The sequence below is a fragment of the Mobula hypostoma genome, chromosome 20 (genome assembly GCF_963921235.1).
Source record: "Mobula hypostoma chromosome 20, sMobHyp1.1, whole genome shotgun sequence".
Taxonomy (NCBI): Eukaryota; Metazoa; Chordata; class Chondrichthyes; order Myliobatiformes; family Myliobatidae; genus Mobula; species Mobula hypostoma.
Genome location: NC_086116.1, coordinates 4,222,362 through 4,241,366, shown reverse-complemented (window position 1 = coordinate 4,241,366; position 19,005 = coordinate 4,222,362). Strand labels below are relative to the sequence as shown.

At 39.5% G+C, this 19,005-nt stretch overlaps 1 protein-coding gene across 1 annotated transcript in view; it reads right to left on the bottom strand.

Annotated features, from left to right (window-relative positions):
• The window catches only part of fgd6 (FYVE, RhoGEF and PH domain containing 6), a 177,427-nt gene that overhangs the window by 135,463 nt on the left and 22,959 nt on the right, over positions 1-19,005 (bottom strand). The window contains exon 2 of the mRNA XM_063072261.1: positions 834-3,168. Coding sequence (XP_062928331.1) covers positions 834-3,168 — 2,335 coding nt within the window. The remainder of the gene's footprint in view (positions 1-833; positions 3,169-19,005) is intronic.

The window sequence follows — 19,005 nt, the reverse complement described above, 5'->3', positions numbered from 1 at the left end:
TGGACCTAGAGCAGGGTCCATTCAGAGTGTGGGTAGGGCATTTGGAAAACCCAATGCTTGGAGTGTGGGCAGGGGTCTGGAAATCAATTTGTTTAATCTCCAGTCATACAAGCTAAAACATATAAACTGAAATTCAGAGTTATGTTTGCTCTGCTCTCTCTGAACTCACCAGAGCTTCCTTCAAAATAACTAGGCTCACTGTAAAATTCATCATACTAATATGCAAAATGTTAAAAACAAAACTAAAATTAAAGCATTTTAAGATAATTGGAGTAACATCCAACAACCCAGAAAAGATTCTTAGGATGCTGGATTATAGATTGGCCTTTACCCAATTTTTTTCACTTGCTACTTCTCCAACTTCCCTCTTTTGGCTTTATTTCACTACTACCCAGATTCACTTTAATGTTCCCACACGTTGCCAAGCTTGTTTAAATCTTCACAATGGCATTAGCAAAGCCACCTGCAGGGATATTGATTTTGGCTCTGCTGAGGTGCAACCAGTTTGCCAACAGGTGAAGAGTAAAAATCTAGGTTTTGCATTGGCACTGAACAGCGCCATATTTTACAAGCAAGCTCTCATTTCCCTTTAGGGTAGAAATAAAAGCGCGAAAGAAGAAAAGGATCCTGTAAGTGGTTGAAAGTGAGCACAATATAACACAGATAAGACAAAGTTTTGTCCCTAGCCTTAATAAGAAATTGCACCATCATTATTCCACGTGGCTCAGTGTAAAGGAATTGGAGCGGGCATAGCTTGCCTTATGCTATGATAATCAATTCTCATGCACAATAAACTTTTATACACATTTACCGTGAAGTATTTGCACAATTACCTGACACATCGGTTTTCCGGACTTGCTCCATACTTTTGATAGCAATTTGAAACTGCATATGGTTCTATCTCATAAATGAGCCCATCAGAGTCTTCGACACTGGATGAATTTTTCCAATCAAAATTTGGGCTTATATTTTCATATTTAGAATGTAATTTTGCTTTAGAATTCCCTGGGCGATCTTTTTTCAGGTCAATACAAGACTCTTGCTGAACAGCAAAATTATTTGCCCGTTTAGAGAGATTTTTAGGCTTGTGGTCCTTTGCCATTCGGAGACAAGAATCTGCAGAATGTGCTTTTGTCGGTCTTTTCTTTCGATCACCTATCTGCAACTCTGGAATGCACTGATGGTCATCTTGGTGGTTTTTTCCTGAATCATGTACAGATGACATGCTGTCTAGTGAACAGCTGCCTTTTGACAAAAGTTTCTGAAAGTCATTCTTCACCTTATTAGCAGATAGCTTTACAGCAAGGATCCTCTTAAATGAATTTTTCTTTGAAACCTCTTTTGTAGACTTTTCTGGCTTTTCAGTATCTGCAGATGACAAAGATTTAGCCCTTGGCTTTGCAGTAAGTTCTTCATCATTTTGTGAATTACTAGATACTGCCGCTGTGGTAGGACTCTGTGGGAAAGGCAAAATCGGATGTGCAAGTTTCCATATAGGTTTCTCGCTTGGACAAATTGCTTCATGCTCATTAGTGTACAAATCAGTATCTCTGCTTAATAATCTGTTAAGTCCCTCTTTCGTATTATTCTCCAGTGCTCTACCTGCATCGTTAGGACTACTTGTTGGTACATCTCTTCTAACTGTAACAGCTGTGGGCATGCTGTGGCGCTGTGGTTTTTTGGGAGTGGGCTTTGGAGAAATGCTCATTTTAGTAGTTTCTTCACTGGTAGTTTCTTTTTTGAAGTCTGAACTGGTTTCATTGTTTGACTCAGGCTGTGTCTGAGCAAGTGACAAACCGAGATGCTTTGGCAAACTCATAGAGACTGAACTATTTCGAATAAAACTGCTCTTTGCATCTGCTGGCAATGTTCTGTTGCCATTTTCCAAGTCTTTCTTTATTTGTTCAATTTTACTTTTATTCTGCAAGTCTGAAGATATCCTGAATTCAGGAAGAGAGCCCAGGCATGGATCTATGGAGGATACACTACTTTGACCACAAGATTCTTTTGCTTGATTAGACTCAGCATTATTCCCATGACAGGATGTGTTAGCAGTCTGATTTGAATTATTATACCTGGAGACAGTGGGAACAAATGATTTCTTGGTATCTAAAGTACTTTCATCTGAAGTTCTGGAAAAAGAATCAGTACGTGTCACTTTGGGACCCACTGTAATTTCTGCACAGTCATCTATACACTTTTGCCTGGTAAGGCCAATCAGACGTGCTGCTTTTGGCTTTGGCATAGGGACTGGTTTGGAGCAGGGTGCTGAGTTGGATGTTGAAGCTGTAATTAAGTTAGAATCCTGAAAAATCAACTTATCCTTTTCATCAACTGCAAAAACAACTTTTGCCTGGCGCTCATGCACTCTCTCAATGTGGTCAGTACCCAAAGATTGGCAACTTGTCTCACTTTTCATCACTGCACGATAATTGGCAATTTTAATTTCATTGCCCTTTCCTGTACTTTTGGAATTTCTTAGATTTTGATCAGCACTGAAGAGTTCACTTTGCCCATTGTTGCTATTGAGCAATTTAACATCTCCATCACCATGTGCATCCTTCTGTCTTGGAAGGTAATTATTTGGTGTTACAACCTGAGTTAAGACATCCTTAGATTTCTGTTCCAGGAAGCAAGTTTTGCTAATTACCTGGTGTTTGTTGACAATATCACTATGCTGAGTCTCGGACCTGTGCTTTGCCCGAGGAGAATATTTTGTTTGGTCATATTTTTTGTTAGGTTCCAAAGTTTTCAGTTTGCCTAAATGCTCAATGATTGTTTTGGTTTTACAGGTATTTTCACCATTTATATATTTGTGTTCACATTCACTTTTACATAAGCAGTTTGACATGATGTATTGACCAGCCAATTCACAATCTCCCCTCTGCATTCCATCACCGTCTTCAGAAACAGGATACTTTGCTTTTTCACACAATTCACTTTTAATTTCCTCTGACCACTTATAATTTTGCAGTGGTGTTGGTTTCACTTCAGCCACTGGTGTGATTTTTGGCAATACTGGTTTTGGTGCTAGTGCTGGCTTTGATCCCTTTTGTACTGATAAAGAATCCAAAATGATAACATCTGGTTTTGGTGCAACTGGAGGAGGTGGCGGCTTCTTGACCAACACAAATCGAGGTTTAGGGGCCACTGGAGGCTTCTTTATTTCTACAAGATAAAAGATAAACATCAGGACAAATCTATTTTGTATATAGCTATAACCAAGTTAAAAATGGCAAATTTAGATGTTTTGGAAGAGCAAAGAATAAAAAGTGGATTCTGATTAATTGGGACACATCGAGACCAGTACATTTTAATCCAATTAAGCTGCTGCCTCAATTAGCTGAAGTTTCATGGAAATAATTAAAAAGGAATTTTAAAAAAACACGAACTACCCTTTAACTGAGTAACATATTATGTATGTAAATGAAATACAGAACTAATTAGAACATTACCAATACTAGTACAGTACTATAAAACTGATTGGTTTCCTAATAGTTATCGACAGAGGAATTCATCCAGTGTACACTGCCGTGTTCTTTTGCTTGACTGTAAATGAACAAAATCAGCCGCAGCCGCCTAACGCAGATAATGGACAGCCTTCATACAAAGCCATCGACAATTGCATCCACCAAATCTTCATTTTCATTGCAACATTTAAGATGATTGTTGATACCTTCAAATTCTTTGTAGTTCCTAACTTGTTGAAGTAGTACAATTATTTCATTTTCACTGCCAGCCATTTCTGGCATCTCCAAGCCTGAATGCTTGAAACCGCAGTGAGCAAAACAGTTTTGACTTGTCTTACTGCTTATTTCTCACCAACTACCAGTGACAAAAATCACTGCTTTATGAACACAAACACAAGGAAGTGATGCTATTTAAAAACTGTAAGTAGGGTGTAATAACTAATGGCCATGCAAGCGCATGCAACAGTGATAAAGTTTTAAGGGAATTGGGGAGTCTCAGATTCCTGTAAATAATGGTTAAAGTTGAATCTGTGTATTCTGGTTTGAGAATGGCTGCAGTTTGAGCAGCTGTTGTCTCCTGACTTTTCACAACTTTTGGTTTCGTGTTTAAATTTCAACTTTGGATTAAGTACCGACTATGTCTGTAACTGCAGTATGTTTGAATAATGTCTCACAGTCGCTTCTTTGAAGCAGGATGAGGGTTAAAGCTCACACAGACCCACAAAAGACATCTCCTAGTTTTCGCACATTTTGGTTTCGACAAAGGGTGGAGGTAAGGCAGGACCTTCCTTATATTCCTTTCTTAATTTCAGTAGTCTCTTATCTAAATGATTAAGTTCTGCTCTATTTGAGTAGCCGGAATGTCTGTTGATCTGACTGTTCTTTTGTATTGAGATATTAAAGGATCAATCTGTCCTGCTAACATGTAAACACTGAGGCTACGTCCGCACTACACCGGATAATTTTGAAAAGCCGGTTTTGAGTAAAAACGACAGGCATCCACACTAGGTGTTTTTCAAAATATCTCCGTCCACATTAGGCGAATATTTGGGCGAATCTCCTCTACTGGGCACACGTAAGACACACAGAAAACAAGCGAAGAGGAAACTGTATACTTGGTGTGCGTTTGTCCAGTTACAGACTAGAAAAACTTTAAAGGAATTGCTCTTGGCTCTCGCGCAGGAGGACTTAAAACTTATAAAAAAACAAATACTGGAGCATATGGAGGCAACCGACAGGGAGTTCACGGACAGTATGACCCGGCTGACGACAAACATTGAAAAACTGACTATCTCTGTTGCATTAATAAAGCACTTTGTTAAATGTATAAAACATGTCTGCATCAGTGTTATCTTGTATTTCCATACAATATTACATTAGGCTGTTACACATCTATTGTCAGAGAAGTACTTGCATAAATAGGTAAACCACCTTCATACAAGCAAGGACAGAAAACACGGCAAAGTGAGCATACTTATTTATTCAGTAAGCTATGGGTCAAAGTATTTGGTAAATACATTTCTAACTCTTCTGGCTTCAGCCTTGTTGCCGTCTGTTCTGAAATTGTTAGGTTATGTGGGGGGTTGCGTTCAAGAAAATAACGAAATGCCGCGCTGTTCCGGCACGTCATGACAGCATTTTTAAATAGTCAAAAAGCTTACTTTACAATTTAACTCTCACGCCATTCACACCGACTGCGCGTTATAACAGCCGTACGGCAGTGCTTACGCAGTACCAAGCAGAAGCAGAAAAAAGCATTGTTGTTGTGTTGTTGTCATGACAACGTTTTTAAATCTCTCCGTTTACCCCATACACACTACAAAGGATATTAGGCGTTTTCAGATTTATTCACTCTGGAGACAGTTCCTGAAAATCTCCATTTTCGAGGGATGAAAACGCTACTTCAGTGTGGACGGAGGGTCAAAATGAAGAGTAAAAGTTTCGTTTTCAAAATTATCCGATGTAGTGTGGACGTAGGCTGAGTGTCCAGACAAGGACATGCAGAATGTGAGAATTAATTACACTCTGTTCTCCGTTTACCTCTGTCTTATGTGATTAAGTGTCCTTTGTCTCAGACTATCACTGTTACTAGGCTTTCATGACAAGGATGATATAAAAAACTGTATGTCTGTGTTTCGACAGAGAGACTTCCGTAGCTGACTCTGAGTGCAGATGGAAGGTTCTCTCTCGCGGCTTGCTACTAATAAAGGTGGAAAAGAATCAACTGTGGTACTTGTTTCATTACATCAGGTTGATCACCACTGACAATTGTCGCTAGTTAGAAACTGTTAGGCAATAGTCTCCTGTCCCAATTAAGCGGCATGGTGTCCCAAATAAACAAAAGGAATCCCGCCTATTTTCTCAATTATTTTTTGTTATTTAAGAGGTGTCCCAAATAAGTAGCTGCCCTGATCAACCAGGCCCAATTAACTGGAACCCACTGTACATAATTACACAAGTAACTGAAACAATTACAGTTACTTGGAACAGGTTTTAGCAACTTTGGCAGTTTTATTAAAATAACTGCAACATATAGAGATGCACCCATGAAAAAGTGAGCTTGAGTTGATGAAGAGATGATAAAAGAGGGAAGTAAAGCACAAGAGCATGCAGAAGAAAGGTTGAAGATCAGAAGAGGGCAAAGAATACATTCAAACAGCACAAACAATGGAAGGGGGAATAAGAGACAAGGCAAATACGAGTTGAAAGACAAATAAAAGATATAGAACATATGTCTGGCAAAGAGGTGAAAAAAAACTGAGGGAAGAATTAATAGCTAGAAGGGTAGTTGGTTAAACAGCCAAAAGCACAAGGATTAGTTTTACAGCCAAACAAAATTTGAAAGCAGAACAAAAAACTTGCAAGAATTTTATAAAGTTTGACAGAATTAATCACATTTTCACAGCCAATATCAGTATTTTGGCTAAACATTTATTTTTCCCTCTAAATTGATAGGACTTTAAGAGGCAAGAAGAGATTGCTGGGGTCTTGAGAGAAATTTCTGTAACATCCTTAGCTGCAGACAAGGTCCCACAGGCCTGGAGAACAGCCAATGCTGTTCCTTTGTTTAAGGAGGTCAACAAAGCAGGAAATTACAGGCTGACAAGCTTACATAAGTGGTAGGGAAATTACTGGGAAGATCCAGTTACATTTGGAAAAGCATAAACTTGTTAAGGATAACCAGAATGGCTTTGTATACAGAAGGTCACATCTTACAAACTCGACTGAGCTTTCTGATGTGACAAAGGTGATTGATGATAGCAGGAAGTTGGCGTTGTGTACATGGGGACTTCAGTAAAACTTTAATAAAAGTTTTGATAAGCTCCGTCATGGTAGGCTGATCCAGAAGATTAAGATGCTTGCACTTTTGTAGACTGGATCCAAAACTAGTTTAGTCACTTAAGACAGAGGGGCGTTATTCTAACAGGAGGTCTGTGACCAGTGATATCCTGCAAGGATGAATGGTGTGACCTTTGTTATTTGCGATAATATATGATTTGGAAAAAATATAAATTGTCTGGTTAGTATGTTTGCAGATGACAGAGTTGTGGATATTGAAGAAAACAGTTAAATGATACAACAGGATACAGACCAACAGAAATGTGGGCAGATAAATAGCAGAAACAGTTTAATCTAGACAAGTGTGAGGTGTTGCACCTTTGATAGTCAAATGTAAGAGGAATATATATAGTAAAAGACTGAATGCTTAGGAGCAATGAAATATGGAGTGATTTCTATAGTTTCCTGAAAATGGCAACAAAAAGTTTAAGTGTAAAGATGATGTATAGCATACAGTCCTTGCCTTTATTGGTCAGGCTTTCGAGTATAGAAGGTGGAAAGTCATGCTGCTAACGTATAAACCTTTAGTTATGTCACACCTGTATACAGTTCTGGTCACTGCATTAGCTGAAGGGTGTGCAGCCTTTGGAGAGCTTACAGAAGATGTTCAAAGTGGTTGCCCAAATTAGACAGTATTAGGTTACAAGGAGAGAATGGACAAACTCCAACTGTTTCTTTCTGGAGTGTTCAAGGCTGAAGGGAAATTGTATTGCTGAAGTGGAAATACAGTGCATTCTGGTTAATTGAGCCATTGGGTAATCGGAGCAGCTGCTCATTTAGGACATCTCTTGAAGAACACAAACTAATCAAGAAAATAGCTGCTAATCCCTTCATTTATTTGGGACATTATGCTACTTAATTTGGACAGCAGACTGTTGCCAAACAGTTTCTAATGACCGTGCACTTGTATGGCCATTAGACACAACACAACACTTAGAGTGAATCATTTTTAAAGTGGCATCAGTTGCATGTGTTTGTGTTATGCTATCATTTTCGGCTGATAGACTGATTCAAAAAGCAGTGATTTTTGCAAATATTGTTTTTCTATTTTGACTTTTAAAAATTTCAGACCCTTGCCAAGATGCCATGGAAAGATTTAACCCTGGCCCCCAAAAATATTATAAGACCATAAGATATAGGAACAGAAATAGGACATTCAGCCCATCAAGTCTACTCAGCCATTCAATCATGGGCTGATCCAATGCTTCCAGTCATCCCCACTCCCCTGCCTTCTCCCCATACCCTTTGATGCCCTGGCTAATCAAGAACCTATCTATCTCTGCTTTAAATGCACCCAATAACTTGGCCTCCACAGCCGCTCGTGGCAACAAAATTCACAGATCTACCACCTTCTGACTAAAGTAATTTCTCCGCATCTGTTCTATATGGACACCCTTCAATCCTGAAGTCGTGCCCTCTTGTCCCAGACTCCCCTACCATGGGAAATAACTTTGCCATATCTAATCTGTTCAGGCCTTTTAACATTCAGAATGTTTCTATGAGACCACCCCCACCCCCCCCCCCACCCCCATTCTCCTGAACTCCAGGGAACACTGCCAGACGTTCCTCATAGGGTAACCCTTTCATTTCTGGAATCGTTCTCGTGAATCTTCTCCGAATCCTCTCCAATGTCAGTATATCCTTTCTAAAATAAGGAGCCCAAAATTGCACACAATACTCCGTGTGGTCTCACGAACACCTTATAGAGCCTCAACATCACATCCCTGCTCTTATATTCTATATCTCTAGAAATAAATGCCAACATTGCATTTGCCTTCTTCAGCACCGACTCAACCTGGAGGTTAACCTTTAGGGTATCCTGCACAAGGACTCCCAAGTCCCTTTGCATCTCTGCATTTTGAATTCTCTCCCCATCTAAATAATAGTCTGCCAGTTTATTTCTTCCACCAAAGTGCATGTCCATACACTCTCCAACATTGTATTTCATTTTCCACTTCTTTGCCCATTTCCCTAAACTATCTACGTCTCTCTGCAGGCTGTCTGTTTCCTCAACACTACCCACTCCTCCACCTATCTTTGTATCATCGGCAAATTTAGCTACATATCCATTAATCCATAGTCCAAATCATTGACACACATTGTAAAAAGCAGCAGTCCCAACACCCACCCCTGTGGAACTCTACTAGTAACTGGCAGGCAGCCAGAATAGGATCACTTTATTCCCTCTCTCTGTACTCTGCCGATCAGCCAATGCTCCACCCATGCTAGTAACTCCCTTGTAATTCCATGGGACCTTATCTTGCTAAGCAGCCTCATGTGCGGCACCTTGTGAAAGGTCTTCTGAAAATCCAAGTACACCACATCTACTATATCTCCTTTGTCTACCCTGCTTGTAATTTCCTTGAAAAATTGCAGTAGGTTAGTCAGGCAGGATTTTCCTTTCAGGAAACCATGCTGGCTTTGGCCCGCCTTGTCATGTGCCTCCAGATACTCTGTAATCTCATCCCTAACAATCGATTCCAACAACTTCCCAACCACCGATGTCAGGTGCTACCACCCACCCTTCTTAAATAGCGGAGTAACACTTAAAATTTTCCAGTCATCTGGTACAATGCCAGAATCTATCAATTCTTGAAAGATCATTGTTAGTACCTCCGCAAATTCTCCAGCTACTTCCTTCAGAACCTGAAGGTGCATTCCATCAGGTCCAGGAGATTTATCTACCCTCAGACTATTAAGCTTCCTGAGCACCTTCTCAGTCGTAATTTTCACTGCACATACTTCACTTCCCCAACCCTCCTGAATGTCCAGCCTACTGCAGATGTTTTGTTTTCCACTGTGAAGACTGATGCAAAATAGGCATTCAGTTCCTCTGCCATCTCTGTGTCTCTCATTACAATATCTCCAGCGTTATTTTCCTATTGGTCCTATATCTACCCTCAACTCTCTTTTCCCCTTTATATACTTAAAAAAGCTTTTAGTATCTTCTTTGATATTAGTCGCCAGCTTCCTTTCATAATTCATCTTTTCCTTCCAAATGGCCTTCTTAGTTTCCTTCTGCAAGTTTTTAAAAGCTTCCCAATAGTTTCCCACTAGCTTTGGCTTCCTTGTATGTCCTCTCTCTTCTTTTACTTTGAATCTCACCTCACCTCAGCCCTGGTAGTGTCCTTCTTCCACTCGAAAAGTTTTCTTCTTATTTGGAGTATATTGGTCTTGCACTTCCCTCATTTTTCACAGAAATTCCAGCCATTGCTGCTCTGCTGTCCTTCCAGCTATTGTCCCTTTCCAGTCAACTTTGGCTAGTTCCATGTTCTGTGTGTATTTTAATTGAGCTAACTTTTTTTTATTTATTTTTTTACTGTTTTACAATTAGCTGACCCTTTTCATATTTATACCTTTTTTTTAGGGAGCGTATACCGGAAGTCATGGGGGTAGTTTTAGCGCTTGCTTCTTTCTGGCGGGTCTGCTTTAGATTTCGCCTTGGGGTCTTGGGGTGGGGGGTGGTGGGCGGGGCTTCACGTTTTAGTTTGTTTCTCTTTGGGCTATATACATTATTGAAGTATTGGTTGCGTCCTTTTCCCCGGTATCTTTTGTATGTTCTGTTTCCTCTCCGGGTTTGTGGGTCGCGCCTATTGTCAATCCTCCTTGTTATGGGTTGACTTTAGGATTTATGGAGTCTATTATTAATTTTGTCTCCTGGAATACTAATGGTCTTAATCATCCTATTAAAAGGAAAAAAGTTTTTAAAGTGTTCCGGAGACTTAAAGCACAAATTTTATTTTTACAAGAGACCCATGTACGGAGGGGGGACAGACTACGTTTTTTCAAATTCTGGAAGGGACAACAATTTCATTCGAACTCCAATGCTAAGATTCGAGGCGTCTCTATTTTTATAGACTCCTCAGTTACTTTTATACAACAGGATATTATTTCTGATCCGAATGGTAGATTTTTACTGGTTAGTGGTTTACTATTTAATAAAAAAGTAGTTTTGGTTAATGTTTATGCTCCTAATATGGATTGTCCGGAATTTTATAAATCATTGTTTGATCAGTTTCCGAATTTGAACGAGTTTTCATTGATTTGGGGCGGAGATCTTAATACCTGTTTATCTCCAGCTTTGGACCGTTCGGCTCCTTTACGGACTTTACCTAATAAATCTGCAAATTTGATTAATTTTTTCCTTTCTGATTCTGGGTCGACGGACATTTGGCGTTTTCTGCATCCTCAGGAAAAAGATTTTTCCTTCTTTTCACATGTTCATCATTCCTATTCAAGAATTGATTATTTTTTCATTGATTCTCGTCTCATTCCTTCAGTGATTAAATGTGATTATGATTCTATAACCATTTCGGATCATGCTCCACTTAAGCTTTCTATTAAAATTATGGCCAATATACCAAACAATAGACAATGGCGTTTTAATTCGCTGTTGCTTCAGGACTCGGACTTTGTTAATTTTATGAATGAACAGATTGAGCTTTTTTTTACAATTAACCATACAGAAGATATTTCGGTTAACACTCTTTGGGACACTTTTAAAGCCTATATTCGGGGTCAGATTATTTCGTATTCCGTTGCTTTGAGGAAGAAACAGAAGCAGGAGGAGATGGCAATTGTGGACAAGATTAAAGAAATTGATAAGAAATATGTTATGGCTCCTTCTGAGGAGCTATACAAACAAAGAACTGAACTTCAAATGGAACACAGTTTACTACTCTCGTCCTCGATTGTAAACCAATTAAAGAAAACAAGAAGTGATTTTTATGTTCACAGTGATAAAATTGGCAAGCTGCTGGCTAATCAATTGAAATCTAATTATGTTAAATCTCAAATCAATCAGATTTATAACCAAAATGATCGATTGATATTGGATCATGTGGGGATTAATCAAACCTTTTGTGATTTTTATTCTTCTTTATATCAATCAGAGTCTCCTCGAGATTCTAAATATATGAATGATTTTTTAGATAAGTTAGACTTCCCTCAGATTTCACAGGATATGTCTTCTTTATTAGATACTTCCATTACAATGGATGAGATTAAGAATGTTATTTTTTCTATGAATCTGGGGAAAGCTCCTGGCCCTGATGGGTTTACCGTTGAATTTTATAAATGTTTTGCTTCTTTATTGATTCCTTGGCTCTATAAGGTTTTTGAGGCTTCTTTGAAACTTGGTAAACTTCCGGAATCTTTTAATAGAGCATCAATTTCTTTAATACTAAAGAAGGATAAAGACCCTGCTCAATGTGCATCTTATAGACCAATATCTTTATTAAATGTTGATTCTAAAGTTTTTTCTAAGTTATTAGCAAATAGACTAGAAAAAGTACTTCCTTCTATTATTTCGGAAGACCAAACGGGTTTTATTAAAGGTCGTTACTCTTTTTATAATATTCGTACATTGTTAAATATCGTTTATACTCCCTCACAAAATGTTCCTGAGTGTGTTATTTCTTTAGATGCCGAGAAAGCTTTTGATAGAGTAGAATGGCCTTATTTATTTAAGGTGCTTGAAATGTTTAATTTTAGCTTGAAATTTATATCCTGGATTAAACTGTTATATCACTCCCCTGTAGCCTCGGTTCGTACTAACTCCTTAAACTCACCTTTTTTTCCTCTCTTTCGTGGTACTCGACAAGGCTGTCCTCTTAGTCCCCTATTATTTGATATTGCATTAGAACCTCTTGCAATTGCTATTCGAGAATCTTCAAATATTACTGGGATAACTCGGGGATTAAAGTCCCATAAATTATCACTCTATGCTGATGATTTACTTTTATATATTTCTAATCCTGAGAGATCCATTCCTGCTGTTTTAGAGTTATTAGCACAATTTGGTCTTTTCTCAGGTTATAAATTAAATCGTAGTAAGAGTGAACTTTTTCCGATTAATAAACATCTTCCCTTATATTATAAATTTCCATTTAAATTGATTAATAATTACTTTTCATATCTTGGGATTAAAATTACTTGTAAACATAAAGATTTATTTAAGATTAACTTTTTACCATTAATAGACCATATTACTCAACTTTCATCTAAATGGTTTCCCTTATATTTAACTTTGATTGGTCGTATTAATGCAGTTAAGATGTTTTTTTTGCCAAAATTTTTATATGTGTTTCAGGCATTACCAATTTTCGTTCCTAAATCTTTTTTTGATAAAGTTGACTCTAAAATTTCTTCATTTATTTGGCAGAATAAGAATCCGAGACTGGGTAAAATACATTTACAGAAAGCTAAGAGAGATGGAGGTTTAGCATTACCTAACTTTAGATTTTATTATTGGGCTATTAATATTCGACATATGAAATTTTGGTTACTTGACCGGGACATACTATCTATTCCTAAATGGGTAGCATTGGAATTACAATCTGTTCAGGGTTATACACTTGGTTCTATTTTAGGTTCCTCTCTTCCTTTTGATTCGAAACGCCTTAAGCAGGTCTCTAACCCGATAGTTAAATATGCTTTGCGCATTTGGTTTCAATTCAGAAAATTTTTTGATCTTAATCAATTCGGGTTAGCGATTCCTATTTTAGGCAACATATTTTTTCCTCCCTCTTTTACGGATCGCGCTTTTCAAACTTGGAAGACTAAGGGTATTTTACGGTTTTTGGATTTATTTTTAGATGGTTCCCTTATGTCTTTTGAACAATTATCTAATAAATATAACTTATCAAGAATACATTTTTTTAGATATTTACAAGTTAGAAATTTCCTAAGTACTATACTTTCTTCCTTTCCAATGCTCCCTCCTATATATATTTTAGATTCGATAATTAACCTTAATCCATGTCAGAAAGGTGCATCGGCTATGATTTATAATATTATTATGAAACTTAGGAAAGCTCCATTTGATAAGATTAGGGTAGATTGGGAACAGGAATTGGGGCTTACCATTTCTGTGGATGATTGGGGGCAGATTTTACAATTAGTTAATACTTCCTCTATTTGTGCTAAACATTCCCTAATTCAATTTAAAGTGGTTCATAGAGCACATATGTCCAAAGATAAGTTAGCGCGTTTTTACTCGCATATTAATCCTTTCTGTGATAGATGTTCGGGGCAGATAGCCTCTTTAACTCATATGTTTTGGTCTTGCCCTACTTTGGAAACTTTTTGGAGAGATATTTTCAATATTATTTCTAAGGTATTAAATATAGATATCTCTCCTCACCCTATTACTGCTATCTTTGGACTACCTAAAATTTCTAGTAATCTTTCCCCTTCAGCCCGTAGAATGATTGCATTTCTTACTTTAATGGCGAAAAGATGTATTTTACAACATTGGAAAGAGCTTAATGCTCCAACTACCTTTTTTTGGTTTTCTCAGACGATTTTATGTTTGAATCTGGAGAAAATTAGAAGTAACCTTTATGATTCTTCATTTAAATTTGAACAGATTTGGGGACCTTTTATTCGATATTTTCATTTAATGTAATATTTACCCTTCTTGTTTTTTTTTCACTGTTTTAATGGAGGTCGGGATTGAGGACGTGATTTTAAGTTTAACTCTGTTTGGTTTCAAGTTAGCCCATTGCTTTGCTTTGCTTTTAGGTAGTTGCACGGTGGGTTTTTTTTTGGGGGGTTTTTTTTTTCTTTTTTTTTTCCATTGATATATATAAAATCTAGTATACTATTATGTTATCTTGGTTTCTTATGCTTAAATTACATTGTTTGTAGTATTTTCTTTTTGGTATTGTTATCTTTTGGAATTTTATTGTACTTTAACATTGTATTAATGTTTATATGGCTTACCTTTTTTGTATACTTACTCAATAAAAAGATTTAAAAGAGTCAACTTTGGCTAGTTCCCTTCTCACGCCATTGTAATTTCCTACTTGACCAAATTATTTAAAGCCAGCCGTCTAACACCCCTCATCGTTAGAGTGCCAGAATCTACAATTGCATGGATGACACATCTGCAAGATAACTTTAAGAATGGGCATTACACAAGGGACAACTGGGAACATCCTGAAAACAAAGTGTCAAGTGATGATCCAGATATTGAAGAGGACCTCAGTCAATCGTTTTCCATCGTAACTGGACGAGGTGTGCGTGTCAGTGGACTAGTGTTAAAAAAAACATGTCAGCAGGGCAAAATTTTAAAGCATAAAGATTGCAAAGATCTCAAAGCAACTGATGGTTGGTTATCTTAATGGAAATGTTGGCACCACATTGTATTCAAGAAAGCACATGTTAATAAAGATGGTGCTGATACTGTAAATGCAGAAACATGGAAACCTACAAAGCTCCCCAACTTGCCTCAATAATTTTGTGCAGATGATATCTACAATGCCGATGAAACAAGCCTTTTTTTAAAATACTGTGCCGCACTGAATGGTTCCCTTGGCTGCAAACATGCAACACTATCAGGTTCAAAGAAAGCAATGATCGCATAATGGATCAATTATCCCCACAAGGTTTCTGACTGTTCGTTTACAGTCAAAAAGAACATGGCAACGTACAATGGATGAAATCTTCCATTGATAACTTTTCAGAACTAACACAGTTTTACAATACTGTAGTACTGCTGGTGCTCTAACTTTTTCTGTATTATATTTAAATACATAATTTGTTACTCAGTTAAATGGTAGATTGTCTTTATTAAAAAAATATAAATACCTTATTAACTACTAATTGGGCCAAAAAGTACTGGTCCTGATGTGTCCCAATTAGGCAGAATCCACTATTTCACATTTCAGTTTTGGACCCTGTGTCAGTTCTGATGAACTGTCTCAGACCTGAAATGTTTATCAGAATTAATATCACAGGCATATGTTGTGAAATTTGTTCATTTTACAGCAGCAGTACAGTGAAATATAAAAATAGTTACATTAAGTATACATACATGTCTTTGAGATAGTTAATTAAAATGAGTAGCGCAAAATAACAGAAATAGAAAAGTAACATACATCAAAGTTGCTGGTGAACGCAGCAGGCCAAGCAGCATCTATAGGAAGAGGCGCAGTCGACGTTTCAGGCCAAGACCCTTCGTCAGGACTAACTGAAGGAAGAGTGAGTAAGGGATTTGAAAGCTGGAGGGGGAGGGGGAGATCCAAAATGATAGGAGAAGACAGGAGGGGGAGGGATGGAGCCGAGAGCTGGACAGGTGATAGGCAGAAGGGGATACGAGAGGATCATGGGACAGGAGGTCCGGGAAGAAAGACGGGGGGGGGGGTGACCCAGAGGATGGGCAAGAGGTATATTCAGAGGGACAGAGGGAGAAAAAGGAGAGTGAGAGAAAGAATGTGTGCATAAAAAAGAGTAACAGATGGGGTACAAGGGGGAGGTGGGGCCTAGCGGAAGTTAGAGAAGTCGATGTTCATGCCATCAGGTTGGAGGCTAATGCCCATTCAGACGTTGGATGGCAGAGGGAAAGAAGCTGTTCTGGAATTGCTGAGTGAGAGCCTTCAGGCTTCTGTACCTCCTTCTCGACAATAACAGTGTGAAGAGAGCAAGTCCTGGGTGGTGGGGATCCCTAATGATGGACACTCCTTCCTAATACATCGGTCCTTGAAGATGTCAGAGGCTGGTACCCATGATGGAGCTGACTAATTTTACAAATTACTGCAACTTGTATCGATCTTGTGCAGTAGTGCCCCCCCCCCATACCAGACTGTGATGCAGCCAGCCAGAATGCTCTCCACAGTACAGTTGTAGAAGTTTAAGTGTTTTAGTTGACAAACAAAATCTCCTCAAACTCCTAATGAAATATAGTCGCTGACTTTCCCTCGTTATAGCTGCAGCAATAATAATATACAGGTTAGGTCCTCAGAGATATTGACACCCAGGAACTTGTGTTCCCTGGTCTTTGCCTTCCTGAGGTCCACAGTCAGCTCTTTGGTCTTGCTGACATTGAGTGCACGACTACTGCTGAGACACCACTCGGCTAACTGCTATATCTTGTTCCTGTACAACCTTTCGTCATCATTTAAAATTCTGCTGACAATCGTCAGTATTTTACAGATGGCATTTGAGTTGTGCTTAGCCACACAGTCACGGGTGTAGGAGCAGAGATGTGGGCAAAGCACACATCCCTGTGGAGCATCAGTGTTAATTGTCACCGAGGTGGAGATGTTATTTCCAATCCGCAGAGACTGTGGTCTTCGATTAGGAGTTGAAGATCCAATTGTAGAGGGAGGTACAGAGTCCTAGGTTTCGTAACTTTTCGATCAGTATTATGTTAAGTGCTGAGCTATAGTCAATAAACAGCACACTGACGTAGGTATTTGTATTGTTGTTAATGTTTGCCTTTCCACAAATGTTGCCTGATCTGCTGAATGGGAGGATGAATCTGCGGGGGAGGATGAGAGACTCAACGGGATGGTCGTACCGGCAACGGCCAGAACAGGAAACATGACTACAAGGAAGCTAAGGCAAACAACACTGACCGGTGAGGAATTCACGGTAAGATGTCATTGTGGGAAAGTCTGCAAAAACATCAGAGGGCTCAAGATACACCAGAGCAAATCTAGATGTGGATCAATGGTGACCCAAGTGCAGCGCACGGACTTAGTGTCCGGTGAGACGAAGGAGAATTCCAGCCAGGAAGCACCCCACAGAGCTGAAGATCTCTCCACACTCGAGTCGCCTCAGCACCGAACAACGGACCTAGTGAGTTCCTCTTCGGCTACCCCAATCCATTCGTCAAGGAAAGACAGGGTCAAATGGCCTAGATTGTCAGACAACGTCGCCTGGATGCAGTTCGATGATGATCTAGACGGCATCCTGGAAGTTGCCTTAGCAGGTCCAGTACACAGAAAGATCAACTCACTCACAGCCATAGCGTACAATCTAGCAAAGGAACAATTTGGCCCAATGGAGCGGAAAAACCAGCCCGAGTTACCGCGGCAACCAAATAGGAGGGAAAGGGAGGTTCGTCGCTTGAGAGGCGAATTAAAGACACTCGACAAGAGGTTTAAAACCAGCTCACCGGCCGAAAAGGAAGTATCAAGGGCCTAACCCGTATGCTGCAGGAAAAGCTGTGCAAACTCCGAACGGTGGAACATCTACGACAGCAAAGAAGGAAGAAAGAGAAAAGGCGAGCGCAGTTTGTGAGAGATCCATTCAGCTTCACCAGGACTCTTCTCGGCCAACAAAAATCTGGTATACTATCCAGCTCAAAGCCAGAGGTAGAGGAGTCCCTGCAGGAGGCACACAGTGACCCACGGAGGGGTCAGGGACTAGGAACCAATCGGGCTGTGCGTAGACCGGAAAAACCATCAATTGAGCTGAATGTGAAGGAGCCTACATGGCAGGAAATCCAGGACATCATCCGGAAAGCTAAAGCATCAGCTGCCCCAGGCCCAAGCAACATACCTTATAAGGTGTATAAGAAATGCCCAAAACTTCTTCGGAGGCTGTGGAAGGTCATGAGAAAGATCTGGGCCAAAGGTACTATTCCATCGTGGGAAATTGGCAGAGGGATGCTTTATTCCAAAGGAAGAGGTTTCTTCCACAATTGCCCAGTTTAGGGCAATTTCTCTCCTGGATGCGGAATGTAGGATTTTCTTTTCTGTACTCGCAAGAAGGCTGACTTCTTACATGACGCAGAACCGCTATATCAACACATCCATCCAGAAAGGCGGTATTCCAGGCTTTTCGGGGTGTCTGGAACACACCTCAATGATTAGCCATTTGATCCGTGAGGCCAAGCAGAAAAAAGGCGACCTAACAGTTGTCTGGTTAGACCTCGCGAACGCCTATGGGTCTATTTCACATGACCACTACTACATCCCAGTGGCTATTTGGGACATGATCACCAGCTACCTAGGAGGATTTAAACTCAGATTTACATCAGCCCATTTCACAACTAATTGGCAGGACCTCCAGAAGGGGGTTCCAACAGAGTGCACCATCTCCCCCATCCTACTTATTATGGGAATGAACCTCCTATTATCAGCAGCAGAACATGTAACCTGCAGCCCGATGCTGGAGTCAGGCATTGTTCAGCCGGCTCTACGAAGATTCATGGACGACATCACTATAGCAACTGTGTCACATGTCCAAGCAAGATGGGTATTGGAAACCCTGGACAATGTAGCCACTTGGACGAGGATGTCCTTCAAGGCCATGAAGTCCAGGTGTATGATGATCAAAAAGGGCAAAGTTACTAGCAAGTTTAGCCTCCAAGTTCAGGGTGAGGTCATCCCTTCCATCGAAGATAACCCGATAAAGTGCTTGGGGAAGTGGTTTAATGTGTCACTGACAGATGGGGCCAATGTCA